Source organism: Lepidochelys kempii, chromosome 3 (assembly GCF_965140285.1).
Source record: "Lepidochelys kempii isolate rLepKem1 chromosome 3, rLepKem1.hap1, whole genome shotgun sequence".
NCBI lineage: Eukaryota > Metazoa > Chordata > Testudines > Cheloniidae > Lepidochelys > Lepidochelys kempii.
Genome location: NC_136382.1, coordinates 60,455,871 through 60,470,779, shown reverse-complemented (window position 1 = coordinate 60,470,779; position 14,909 = coordinate 60,455,871). Strand labels below are relative to the sequence as shown.

General features: G+C 42.9%; 1 protein-coding gene across 1 annotated transcript in view; it reads left to right on the top strand.

The window, feature by feature from the left end:
- The first annotated feature begins 1,354 nt into the window (after positions 1-1,354).
- Positions 1,355-14,909, top strand: part of COL12A1 (collagen type XII alpha 1 chain) — a 130,396-nt gene continuing 116,841 nt past the window's right edge. Inside the window, 2 exon segments of the mRNA XM_073336466.2 lie at positions 1,355-1,598; positions 4,593-4,700. Of these exon segments, the coding sequence (XP_073192567.2) occupies positions 4,628-4,700 (73 nt within the window). The 5' untranslated portion in view covers positions 1,355-1,598; positions 4,593-4,627.

Here is a 14,909-nt window from a genome sequence, read left to right as displayed (position 1 = left end):
CGAATCTCTGTGCCATGGTGTCTGCGCCCCCCCCCCCCCCGAGCTATTCCCTTACAACTTTCCCCTCGCCCGGGGCGAGTGGCAGACATTTAGGCTGGATAATAAGTGAAGGGGTTGAAAGCGGAGGGGGCAGGGCGGGGTGTGCGATGGCGGGGGAGGAGATAGTTGGGGATGGGGAAAGATTGGCGCCCAGCCGTGACCATGAAGCCCCCACTTTAATCTGAAGGGGGAAAGCCCTGGCTGGGATGATTTAGTTGGGGATTGGTCCTGCTTTGAGCAGGGGGTTGGACTAGATGACCTCCTGAGGTCCCTTCCAACCCTGATATTCTATGATTCTATGATAGGGAGGCCGGATCGGGAAGATGTATCCTTTCATTTAGGTTCAGTTCGTTTTCTCTTATTCTGCCCTCCCTCCCCAACAATGGATCCTCCATGTCCCCTTTCCATCTAGTTAGATTCTGTCAGCTCGAGGCTCTGTTGTGTGTTGTGTTTACAACAATACATCTCTGCAGCAGGGGTGACTAATCCAGCACACATGCTGGTAGCCAGGGCGCTTCTTCAAAGTGTTTCCCCTCTTCTTTCTTGGCACGCTGCACGTTTGACTTTCCTTTGATCGGCTGATAATCTAGCGCCCTCTCGCTGCGAGCCCCACTGTCCTTTGCCAAAGCCCGAGCGGGCATGTGCTTGTTTTGTGTGTAAAGGGCAGATTGCGACAACCGTCGCTAGCGTCACGCTTTGCACTCAGCCGAGGAGTTCTTTTTTTCGTTTCTGCAAATGGCCTCAATCACTGGCAGTATCCTAAAACCACCAATGCAGGAAAAGGACCCACTTGAAATAGACAGTTAGTTACTGGAGACTTTCTAACCTAATTCAATCTGCGCCCTGGACCGGGCAGCGATCCCCCTCCGGCAGCCCAGAATCGGTGTCCCCGCCACCTAACGCTGTTCGATTAAGGTTTTTGGTGCCCCCCCCCCACTCTTCCCATTGTTCCCCAGTTTGAAAAATCGTCCTCGCCTCCGCCAGGGAAACCTGATCCGGCTGCAGCTTGGCTCCCAAGCGGAGGAGACAGAGATCCGTCTGGCCTTGGCACGCCGGCCCCTGCCCCCTTCCCCGCCCAGGGCACTGCTGCTGCGGCGCTCGCCCTCCTCATGCCTTAGGAATGTTGCGAAGTATGCGCAAGTTTCCAGCAGTAGATCCCCTTGCTGGAGGAGAGAGGCGCGCATATATCATCCGGTGGCAGCTGTCCACCTTCCCTGCAGTTTCGTAACCGCTTACGAGAGTAAATTGCGAGTTGGGAACAGCCCTCTCTTAAGGAGCAGATTGGGGAGAGGCTCTTCCCACTCGGAGAAGGCAAGTCTTCCCAGGCGCACCCCTCACGTTGGGAGCTACAGCAACCCAGGCGTCTCGGTCATTGCAGCTGCTTCTGCTCCTCCTCCTCCTCTGCTCCTGCTACTTGCTGTTCCCTCCACAAGGTGCCCCGGAGCTCATCTCTCTCCTCCTCCCTTCCTCCTCTCTCCAGGTCCTACCGCTGGGGCTGCAGGCGCCGCTGCAGGAGCTGCCCCACCACCGAGCCCGCTACCAGGCAGCTGCCACTAAAGGTCTGTGTGCGCGCAGAGCAGAGGGAATCCCCTTCCCTCCTCTCTTCCGAGTCCTGTTGCCTTTCGGTGCCGTTCACACACACACGCGCTTCTGATTGATGCACTGTATATGCACTGACAGCTAATGGCACAGGACAGAAAGGGGACTAGAACGGGGTGTCGTGTGTGTGTGTGTGTGTGTGTGCACGCGCGTGTGTTTCACAACCTAGGAGTCAGGCTTAGAAATGAAATTGAAGTAACCGGCGTGGGCGAGGAGGCGATCGATGAACTGGGGAGCCTTCTCGCCAGTGGTGACGGCAGCTGCGAAATGCCTCTGCAAGAGGAAACACCTATCGTTGTTAGCGAATTGTAGGCGATTCTGCTGGAGAGCTGCTGTTTCCTTGAGCCCTCAGGAAGCGTGGCAAACTGTTCGTGGCTTTCCCCACTGAATACGTGATGCTCGCTGTTTTGATGAGCTGTACGGAAAAGTGAAGATTTTGTAGCAGATCGCATTAAATGGTGCATTTGGAGATGGCGCTCCGCGACTGACTGTATCTACATTAGATAGATAGATAGATGGTGGAATGTGTTACCTAGGGAGGTGGTGGAATCTCCTTCCCTAGAAGTTTTTAAGGTCAGGCTTGACAAAGCCCTGGCTGGGATGATTTAGTCGGGGATCTGTCCTGCTTTGAGCAGGGGGTTGGACTAGATGACCTCCTGAGGTCCCTTCCAACCCTGATATTCTATGATTCTATGCCCAGGTTAAAACATGTTGGAAGTAGTTGGGTCTAATATGAAATTAGTTTATAATTTCAATGTGGGTTGCTCACGTGAAATCATATCTGATTAACGTACTAAGAAGTCTATTCTGAATAGCTTTGATGACCGTATTAAAGACACGTTAGCGCTGCCTTCATTTGGCGGGATCTTCCCTCCCTGGTGTGTGCAGCCCCTTGTAAGTAGCTTCTCCTTGTTTCCAATCTAGAACTGTCTGACAGCTATTTGTGTGGGAAAGTGACAAAAGTTGCTGATTGCATAGGCTTGGAATGACTTTTTGCTAGTCTTCGGAGTGGAGTTGGTATAACATCGAGATCAAACTGATACCGATGCAAGGTCTGTGGTAGCTTTTGAAGTTACTGTCTGAGATCCAAGCTAAGAATTCGGTCCTGGTCCAAAGACAATCTGTTTTGATTTCAGTACAGTAAGTGAAAGGAGCATTCCTCCCTCCACGTAAAGGCGGGTCAAGACATTTACGTTTGAAAGCAGAAAGTTGAATGAAGTGTTGCTAGGCAATCAAATAAATGTTTCGACAAAAAAATTAAAAGTTTTATTTTTTTGGAAAAATCGACCAGGAATGCCAGTCTGGCAGCAGCAGCAAAGCACATGTCTGGCTGAAATGGTTCATTTTTGCTCCTGCTCAAAAGATGGCACTCTAAGCCCAGACAAAACCTCAGGCACAAAAGTCCTTTTAACGTTTTGTTTAAAAGGCTTTTAAGACCGTTACCAAATGCTCTTTAGCGGATGTGCTGCAAGAATTGCCCGTCCCTACGCAGAACAGTGGAATGCGTTTGAAGTTATCAATATACTTTCATCCTTATGTCAGTGCCGAGGACTCAAATTTTAGGCAGAAGCCTATCTCCAAATATGGGCGATAGACTCTGAAACAGGCTTTCGTTCTCGACTTGCTCCCAGGCCCAAGTAATTTTTTGCGGTGTCAGACAATTAAGAAAAGCAATTTAATATAAGGCAGCACGGTATACTTTTAAGTTCAGTGCCAGCAGCTGGGCAGGGTAGTGTTGGATCTTGTCAGCATTTTACACCAGTGAAATATGTCTTGTGTTTGGTTCTTTAGATAGCACAGAACTACTGAGCTCTTTCTGTGGACTATTAGCCTAATGATGTATGCATTTTCCCTCCTTCTTTCGTTGTGCTCCTGGCACCTTCTTGATAAAATATATTGCTTAATTGCTTGTGGATTTCTCTCTCAGGCGACCCTATGGTGGTCTCTGTAGCATTTATTCATAACAAACACACACAACTCCCCATTTATATAAAGCTCAGAAATTTCCATGTGCTATGTATTCCCCTCTCCCATGGGAGAATAAGGGCCTAACATTTCAGACAAACTCCTATTCGCTCCTATGAGGGTTTTGCCTTAGTAATGACTGTTGGTTCTGACCCTAAACGTGTAGCCCTGAGCAAACAGGGTTATAAACGTACAGCTGCTTGTAATTAGGAAGGACAAAAATCTTTCTAGTTCCCATAAATGCTTCTAGACAATCTGCTGCGATGGCGTGGTTCATTCTCTTGTCTTCTTTTATCAAGCACTGTAAAGCGATTTCCCCTGAGATTGTGTAAACGAATTATCAGATGTTAAAACATCAGGGTTTAGGCGGTCGTGTCGGGTTTCAGTTGTGTGTTACATATACTCTGTGTAATCTATTTCAGACCTTAAAGAAAGGAAGACTTGCAAATTTGTAGGCAGAACAAAAGAAAGTTTTATTACAATTTCCAAACTGCCTTGAGACCATTAAAATACTGTTAACTAAGTGCTTCAGCAGTTATGAAAAAGGAGCCGAGTAAAATCCCCAACTGAAAGAGACATTTTAGTGGATTCAAGGCAAAAATGAATTAGCCATCCTCACAGGATGAAGTCATGAAGCTCAGTCTAGGTTTTGTACATGTAGAAGCAGGAATCTTCTCGCCACTTCCGTGATCGGATTTAACTCGAATTTAAAACCACAATTGAATTTTTGTCTGATTAACATGATCAGAAGGGCCCAGTAACAAAAGGCACATTATTGTGAGGCTAGACTCTCCAGTTAGTAATGCAGATCTGTCAAGTTTGGATGGCTTCCAAGTCTAGAGGCTGTAACCTGGTCCCGTGGGTGGGGGCTGGGGATAAGGGGGTAAGGGAACATAGTGGTCTCTCTGTGGGTCTTCTTTTCATGTTTTCTGAATACACCCACCACATCCTCTAACCCGTGCTTATTCTCTTTCTTTTTATCATCACAGATCCATTCATGTTGTTGTGATCCCACAGAGCAGACATGAAGATCAGGCTGTCTTCAGCAATTGCTGCTCTGTGCGCAGCTCTCCTCCTGTCTTCGATAGAGGCTGAAGGTAAATCATTCCCTCCCAGGGCTCCTTGCAGTGATGGTGCAGAATTAAAACAAACAACCCCCTCCCCCAACTTTCTTCCTCTCCGTTCTCAGTGCAGTTACTTCACTTACTCTTCTCTCTCTCCTTCAGAGAAACGCCTCTTCTTCCTTGTCCCTCTGGTCCAGCTCCTTCTGTGTTTTGTTAATTTCACGTAGCAGATCCTCTCTCTCTCTCTCTCTCTCTCTCCGGTGTGCTGTCCACACTGACTGCTCTGCAGCCTTGGGAAAGCCAGGGCCAGGCTGGGAGTGCGGCGCTGTGCTCTCCCTGCCCCCCAGGCTGAGTGCACAGGGCTCAGGGAGAAGGCTCCTGTGCAAACACGAAAGCTCCGATTAAAGCTGAGGAGCCCCGGAGCGCTGGCACACGCCCTCCTGCCTGGTACTTAACTCTGCTTTGTGTGTGAAGTCAGAAGCCCTTGCCAATAAACTACTCCAACAGCGTGTGGCTCTCCGCGCCTGTGTCCTGCGATCGCGAGCGGCTCTTCCCCACCAGGGAGTCACGGGGGCAGCGGGGAAGGGAATTCGCTGCCCGCGGCTTCTGGCAGCTGCCAAGGGAGGCTCAGGCTCCCTCGCTCGGAGCAGGGACACCTCAGTGCGCCGCTCCCCCCCGCCGGGCTCGGCTCCCAGCCAGCTCCTTCCTCCCCTAGCCCGGGGCTGGCTGGCAGCGGCCTCTGGGCCGGGCTCGTGCAAGGCTGCGGGCCACCCGGAAGGCATTGCACAGGCGCTGGGGCGTGCTCGCCCGGGACAGTGCCCGAGGCCCCAAGGGATACAGCCCGCGCCGCGCCCTGGGAGTCCCTGAGCCTGCCGCGCGGGGTGCCTTAGCCCGCCCCTGTGGTGGGCGCGGAGCCCTGTGCATGGAGCCCCTGCTCCCTTCGCAGGACCCCCGAGTCCGCCCCAAGAGGGGCAGCGGGGCTGCTGCGGGCCCTACTCTCCCTGCAGGGCGCCCCGGGCCTTCAGCGAAGCTCCTGCTCGGCTCTCGGGGGGCTGTGGCGCCGTCTTTCCCACCAGGGGGCTTGGGACCTGGGCCAGATCTCGCAGGAGAAGCCGGGCGGCTTCTCCTGCCTCCAGCTGAAGGAATGAAGAAAAGGAGGGGAGCCCCCATCGCAGCCTCGGCAGCGCGGCGCAATCAGTGCCGCTTAAAACCGCTCTGCTGCGCAGGGGGCATTTGCCTCTCTGCTGGGCAGGTAGGAGGGGGGCGGTGTTTATCTGCCTGGAGAGCTGGATGTGGTTTGTTTAACTGTTCCAGGGAAAGCTACCGCTGGGGATACACCCAAACTAACTCCCCTGATCCGCCGTGCCTGGGTAAGACCTCTGAGGCCAGAGACCCTGTCTGGGTAATGGGCTGAACCAAAACTATCCTCCAAACTTTTTGAAATGTTCAGATCCCAGGTATGGAGCTCAGGGTTGTTCCCTGGTTCTGTAATGGGCTGAACCGCAACCCAAATCTAAACACACGTTGCAAAGTTTGTATCCAGATCCGAACTCCATGGGTCCAGCTAATAATAATAATCAATAAAACACAATCTCAGCGAAACCCTAATGCAATTTGCCCTCCAGAAACAGCGGTGCTATTGGTAGGGCCCTACCAAATTCATGGTCCATTTTTGGTCAATTTCACGATCATAGGATTTTAAAAATGGTAAGTGTCATGATTTCAGATATTTAAATCTGAAATTTCATGTTGTTTTAACTGTAGGGGTCCTGACCTAACTCTGAAGGCAGCAGAACAGAAGTAAAGGTGGAATGGTATAGCGTTGCCACCCTCACTTCTGTGCTGCTGCTGGTGGGTGCTGCCTTCAGAGCTAGGCACCTGGCCAGCAGCCCCTGCTCTCTGACCTCCCAGTTCTGAAGGCTGTGCAGAAGTAAGCCTGGCAATACTGCATCCCCACTACAAGAACATTGCAGCCCCCCCCCCCCCGCCCCACTTGCATAACACTCTTTTGGGTCAGGACCCCCAATTTGAGAAACGCTGGTCTCCCCTGTGAAATCTGTGTAGTATAAAGAAAAAGTACACAAAAGACCAGCTTTCACTGGGGAGATCAGATTTTACAGTCCGTGACACATTTTTCACAGCTGTGAATTTGGTAGGGCCCTAGCTATGGGTGATCGGACAGGCACAAAGCAGATCAGCTTGCTGAAAAGTATGACAATTTTATCAACATCTGGTTTCTCTGAAAACGAATGCGATCGTTGCCTCTGGCTTCCAGCCACACTGTTGTTGGCTGAGGAACCAACGAACGTCATTTAAAATCATGTCAGAGTTTGCATTTGGAGCGCAGGAGCTCTGGGTGAGAGAAAGCAGAAAGAGTATAGAGCTGGTGTAGGGGGAGGACGAATATATATATTTAAAACTTAACAAGGACTCAACAAAAGGGCAAGATCCTACCACCTTTACTCATGTTGAATAGTGCCCTCCATATTAAATACTGCATAGATAACTTCGGTGATTTCAGTGGTGTCACTTCTGGAGTAAGATACTATCTATTTTGAGCCAGTGTGTCTGAGTTGGACCCTGACCAGCTAAGTATAGGGATAACTATTGTGATTGACTGAGTATTGCTGTTGAAAGTTACCAAATTATATTTTTGTGGAGTACAGAAGTATTTAGTTATAGTGAAACTAGATGCATATTCAATCCTTTCATCAAAGTAGATATAATTCTCATTTCAAGCCGTGTGAAACAATATTAAGCAAAAAAGGACTTGGGCCTGATTCTGTATAGTGCTGAGTGCAGACTGAATGGCTCAGCACAGTTCATGAGGCACTCAGCATTTTGCAAACCCAACCTTTACTCTGTATTCAGAGATTTTTATTAAATAAAATTTATCTAAATATCAGGGGCACACCTGCTGTTTTTTTGCATTTGCTTGTTCCATTAGCAGTGCCAATTCCTGAAATATTTATGCTCCTGTCCTTGCTCATACCAGAGAGGTTCTGTTTTCTTTTCTTGGCTGTAGTAACTAGCTGGAAACATTCCTAATAGGAAGCAAATATGCTTCTGTGAGTTCTCTCTAGGGAAGGGCAAACTTTGTCGTAGCTTGGGAGTTCTTGAAATGCTAAAATATACGTTAAAATAAAGAGGACAAATTTTTGTCACTGTGAGAAAAATTATATAAGGACTTCTGCAAAGTCAGAAGAATCAAAAAATGTTGAGAACTGTGGGAGCAGGAAGTGGAATGGGAGCTGGAGGTTCTGTAAATAGGAATGCAAAAACTTAGGCTCACATCAGGATATACTCTAGTGAGAAAAGGGGTTTGGGTGTTTTTGTTTTTGGTTTTTTTTTGTGTGTGGAGCATTTATAGTTGGCCTTATTCAGTGTTCTTCATCTGTACAGTCTCTGTTGCCCTCCTACATTATTTTAATTTTGTGCCTCAATTTTGAATCATCTTTTGGAGGACATATTGGATCCTGTTTGTCTTGGTTTTACTGTCATTTCATCATGTAATCTGTCTGCTGAACTATAGCTATCATATGCACATTTCTTCATTTGGTTTGACTCCTCCGACATTCACATCATATTGACTCTCAGTCCTATTCTGGGTGGGACAATTCCCAGTTTTTGGCTTCTACCCTGAGCAGGTGCCATAGAAGTTTTGCTTCAGTTCCTATCCATATCCATTAGGCTAGTGCAGTTGTGCAATTGATACTTCTTTGGCTGGCAGAAGGTCCCTTTCTCTTCCTGTTCATTACTGCTCCTCCTATGGCTTCCATAAGTAGCAAAGTTTCCACCCATGCTGCAGTTTCAAGCTCTGTCTCTCTCAGGAGTATATGGCACCTGTTGAAGCAGAGGAAGAATGGCAAGTTGGCACTGAAGGTTGAGTCTCTGCTACTCTGCCCCCTGCCTCTGTTTTTGAGCCTTCCTTCCTCTCCAGTGAATAGCTCCAATGTTTGTCTGCTGCTGCTGCTCATAATATCCCAAGCCCTTGAACAGTGAAACAGACCTATTCTTATCCATTTCATGGATACCTTTAGGGGTTCTGAATAACAGCAATACTCTGCTACAGTTTGGAAAGTGATGAGCATTAGCAAAGGCACTGGAATGGGCTGCAGACTTAGGAAGAGAGCACTGCAGTGGTTTATATTTAGTTCACTTTGGAAATGTATCTTAATACCAGAAGGATTAGACACAACATATTTTAAAAAATAAACTTAGAAATTGATGACACCTCAGTGGGAAAGCTATTAATTCACCCTTAGCAAGTGGGCGATTGGATTTTTCAAGCTCTGCATTTTATGGCTCTCTGTTTTACCTACAATAACATGCTATTTATCATCCATTTAGCAACCTTTTTTTCTGACATATTGTATTTTCTACTCTCTGCTTTGATTTCTGGTTTATTATGCTAGACCTCATTCACTACCTAATGTTTTTTTTCCTACTTCTCTAGTCCAGCATTTGGGAAAGTCTATAGTACTTTTCATCAATGTCTTGTGACGACATCCTACTTTTTTTACCCCCTTCACGTTGTTTTTCTTCATCTGGGACCATGAAGAATAGGAGGAAATCAGTGTCTTTTAGAGAAAGATATGAATGTCTTACTTTTTTTAGCCATGGATGGGGAAAAAATACTTTAAGGTATGAATAGCCTTGTAGTTACAGTCTCAGTATACTGCCTTGTTTCATAGCTTATGTACTATGTTATATTTCTCATACAGAGGAGATGTTCAAAAGGGAATTAGTCACCCAACTGTCATTGACTTTCAAGATCACCTTTGTGCCTTTAAAATCCCTCCCACAGTATCTTAACGAATAATCCGTTATATTATTGGCAATATTAAACATTTGAAGATTGTGACACTTCAGCTTTTCAGATGGTGGTAGTTTAGATTTAAATTCCAGAAAAGCCTGTTTTTTCCTGGGAAGGTGGGAAGCATAATTGTGCCAAGCTATCCACTAGTTGGGGGGCCTGAGAGAAAAAGGAATGTCTGTAGAAAAACATCTCTCCAGGAAATACAATATGGAGAGTGAAACATAATATGCAGCCATTGCTGTTAAGGGACTAAGGAAGTTTTATATGTAATGGAGTATACTTTTAATAAAGGGAGAGGAATGAATAGTGATAAGCAAGGGCATCTGAAGCCTTTCAGCTCCATGTCACCTATTCAAATTTGGATCCGGTTGGTAGTGACTTACCTTTTGATGGCTGTTGTTGTCCTCTGAGAAGTGAATTGGTGATCTCACACAAATTTCTAGTAATATGTGACCATCTCACAAAACCACTGAGTACTAAAGTTGATAGTACAATTTAAATATTTAAAGTGACTGTAACTCCTAATTTTTCTCATTGATTGTAGCAAACTTTATATCTATATCTATATATTTGTACCTGTATCTATATATCTATATCTACATAAATCAAATTCTGCCAAGTCTACAAACACACACACACACACACACACAAACACGTATGTGTGTGTATACATAGACTTGGCAGAATTTGATATAAAATAATTTTGATGGATAATATTGATGTTTATTTTTAATACTTTTTCTGATTTTTATCATTTAAATTTTGAAAGTTTTAGGAGGTTGGGCAATAGAAGGGGTCAGACAATAATTATTTAATGACAGTAGATTGATAAAGCTTTATAACCATTAAAACACAAATTGTCAGCATCACATGTAAAAATATACAAAGTAAATATCCTTAAATCTGACTCTAAGAAGTCCTCAAATAGTATTTTTCTTACTTTGCCTATCTGTAAAATTAGATGATCGATGAAAATATATTTCATCATTTTGTGTGTACGATGAAATTGACATTTATCAACATTTATTGATTAAAGTCTAACCCTTTGAAGCCTACGTATATATGCACATACACATATATATATATATATATATATATATACACACAAACACACACAGAACTGTGTGCATATTCAAAAATATATTTTTGTAATAGATATTTTAAAAATGTGAAATATTAACAAAGTATACTTCACATAAGTTACATTTTTACTCAAAATGTAAGAAATATATATAATTTATAAAATATAAACACAGATGGCAATCTTGTGGTGTTGTGAGCAGCACGGCATATCTGACGAGGTGAGAAGTTATGCTTTACTATACAATAGCTTTATTTTATTAAAATAAGAGGCTTATTCTTTCCTTCAGTGAAATTAGTAACTTTGACCTTAATCATGGGAACAGAGCTGGGTTCAGTGTCTGGTTAGTTGTATAAAAACAAATCCATGCCATATATAAAAGAAAAGAATGACGAATAAACATGAATATTGCGTCCTGTCCAGCCTTCACTTCAGTAGGAGCAAGATTAGACCTATTGTTTGACTGCTACTGCAATGCTAGCCAGCAGGAGAAATCATACCATACTATTTTATGTGCCCCACAAAAATGGTTGTGGTTACATTAATTTCTCAGTGATGAGGTTGGAATTTGTATTTAACGGATAGTTAGATGCTGCAGGACAGCAGCTTCTAGAGTATGATAATTTTACTATAGGTCAAGTTATGGATCTAAATTATTTGACACTGTTGTTTTAAGTAATCTTTTCCTCTCTAGTTAGATATTCATTGGGAATCTCTAGCAGCTACCTTGTACAAGCTGTGAAATGCCACTGGCTTTTATTTTTTATTGGGTTTGTGCTAGCTGCTAAGCAATACAAACCAATACAATGTATACATAACATGGGGAAAAAAACTCTGTATTTTTAGTCTTAGAAAATATTCTGATATATACAATATAAATAGTGCCATGAATTCGATATATCGTGACTGGATATGCATTTTTTTGGGATATACAACATAGGTTAGATTAAAAAAGAAATATATCTTACAATAGTTCTAGAAGTGACTGAAACATATATGAACACATGAAAGATTGGTGTCTAAAATGGCTTATTGTAAGTTATTTGTTTAATTCATTGGAACCTCCTCATTGTCCCCAAGCCATGGTGGAATTAATAAATTGTGTGCAGACCCTCTCAGAGGTCCAGAGAGGCCCAGGCCACTTCCAGCTTTTGAGGCCCCCTAGCCATAATTAAAATAAAAAATGACAACACATGAAAACAAAATAAGGCACCAAAAAAAGTGAGACATAATTTGAATATTTTTTTAATTAACAAATGCTTTTCTAGCCTTTTTCTGTGCAAATGCACTAATTATTGAGGAAAAATCTAGCTTTCGTGCAACATCACAGTTGATATTAAGCATGGTGAGTCTATTAAAACGCTCTTGTCCCATAGGTGAATGGTGATAATTCTTTACCTGCTTCAACATGTTGAAGGTCCGTTCACCTGAAGCCACTGATGCAGGCAAACTGACAAAAATACGCAATATTTATGAACGTTTTAAACTCTTTAATGTGACAAAATCTATATCAGTTAACAAAAAAATTATGTTTTTTACCAAATCCCATCTCTTATTTGCTTACATTTGCAGCTCTAAGCTGAGAGAGTGTGTCTGATAGGGATGCGCATGAAAACAAGTTGTTAAACTTATCAAATGCCTAAAAATTAACAAGTTTCTAAATTTGAGGTCCCCTCTGAGCTTGAGGCCCAGGCCAAATGGCCCTCCTGGCCCCCCCTCCCCACCCCGATTGGCCCTGATTGTGTGGTGGATTGAGACCAGTCTGTGGCCATTTAGCTGGAAGTTCCAAGATTTATAGACATTTATAATTTTTTAAATGAGTTCTATATCATTAGTACTAAGCAAACAGTGCAATTTTTCTCTCATTAAGTAAATGTACAATCTTATCAAGTATTATTAGTTTTTGAGTTAGTAGGCAAATATATCTTATTATTCTCCTTTCCCATATTTGCTGGAATATTATGGCATCACCATACATTAAGGTCCTGATCCTGTACCTCTGAAGTCAATGGGAGCATTGCCATTCACAGCACAGGATCAGGTAAGAAGTGCCCAGTCTCTGTCTTGCAGAGACTTACACACAGGTAACTTTATTTGCCTGAGAAATCTTGATGAGGGCTACTCACATGAATATAGTTATATGCATACATAAATCTTTGTAGGATCAGGGCCTTAGGGGCCCAGTTCTTTAGGCCTAGCATAGGCAAACCTCCCATTTGTGTTCAGTGGACATTTTGTCTATAAAAGTACTGCAGGATTGAGTCCATATAACAAGTATATGATTTTGCCATGGTGGGCCAGAACAAGAATAATAATGTGAAATAGCAGTAGTCTCATTTATCTTTGATTAACATAATGAGATTTTTACCACAGAAATCTTTTACGATGCCTCATTTGACTCCTTGTTCTCAGTCATATGACCACAGTTAGGCCTCAAGCCTGCAATAAATTCCACATGGGTTAACCCGTGGTCTGTGCAGAACCCCACTGGAGTCCGTGGGGTTTTGGGTGAGGCTTGGATCCATTTGCAGGCTCGGGGTCTAAAGAGCTTTTCTTTCACTTGAATGGTGTTAATTCAATAAAAATGTTAATGGCTGGGGGTCAAATCCTGCATGTCTAAGGGAAAATTCCTGTTGACTTTAGTGGGAGCAGCATTTGGATTTGTTTAGCTTTCATATGTGGATGGTATTTACAGTAGTTAAATATTGATTGTACTCTACTTTTTAATTTCCAAGTACCACTTATGAGTTTTCATAAAATGGAATAAAATCCTTTAAAATGTTAAAGACTTTTCCCCACAGTCAGTTTTTCAGTTTATCAGGAATCCGGTCATTTGGATATCAACAAGTTGGGCTGCTGCTGTCCTTCAGCAGTTACAGCCTAAGGTCTCTGCTGCATCAGGTCAATTTACTTTCAAGGTTGGTGGTGCTATTTTTTCCATGTACTGATTTTTTTTTTTCTTTTGAAGCATGCTCAGGTCAGTTGTCTCTGCCTTTGCATTAAATTTGTCCTGAGCCATTGCTACTGAATCAATATTTTATAATGATATTCTTAATATGCAAATATATTTTACTATTAACATCTGTTGCATGATTTTGATACTAAATAACGACTTTGCTGTCTCTAGCAGTGTGATTACAGAAAACAGAATGATGAATAAAATGCATGCAGATTAATAGTCTAATCTCACTGCCTGTGTATGGATAATAGGAAAAATAACATTTATTCCAGTACTAGTCTATCTATTATATCAATATTACGAAGCCATATTATCCTATGGTTGGAAGTGACAGTAAATATCTATAAAAAGACTGTCTATTTCATTATTATCATTTATTATTATTGTATAAAGGCCTAGCAGCAGTTTAAATTCTGTGATTTATGTCTTAAAGATGCTCTTTTCATTGAAACGTGTTTAAATAACAAACCAAAAAATCCTTAATTAATCTATGATGGAGATCTTCCAGGAAACAGACAAAGTCTGACTAATAAAGAATGCTTGCCAAACAGAGTAAAGTATTTATGGAACGTATGGCTGAATCTTATCTTACTTTGTAGACCTGTTTAAATAGTAATCTGTACTATACCTACCATGCACTGACAGTGAGTCAGTAAAATACTGCATGACTGAGCATGAAAATTTTATTAAGAGAATATCATTATAAAATATTTTATGAAACGTCTTTGTGTAATGAACCCTGTACATGGAGGCTTTTGTCCATTGTGGGAAGCTAAAAAATAATAATTGACATTTCATGTCCATCTGCATGATGCTGCAAAATAGCGTATGTAAACTATTTCTTTCTATACTGTTCAATTACTTTTGTCACCAGCTCCTACAAGTTTTTATTTGCAGTCCTTTGTTCCGATCACTGGTGCCCTCTTCACTGTTTTCTATAAATTCTGTAAATAAATGTCTACAAATATACCTTGATGTTGTCTTTTCATAATTAACCAATGTGTTTGAAAGAACCATACTGGCATTTTATGTTAAAATGCTGCTTCTAGTATGGATACACCTGCTGCAAAGGGAACATGATAACGATGGTTTACACCTTGGAAATTGTACAGGAAACTGGTGTAAACAGGGAGAATCATAGTTTTGTGAACTTTTGTATCAGTTCAGATATTACAGCAAATCCCTTATAACCATTGTTATTTATTAACCCCTTCATTCCTGAATTCTTTGCAACCATATGCAAAATATGCTGGATTAGTGGCTCCTAGGAACAAAGGGGTTAAGCTCCCAGTACTTTGGAATAATGTAATACATGGATATAGTATTCTTGATATACATTTTACATGTATACTTACATATGGAACACAATATAAATTGTTTGAC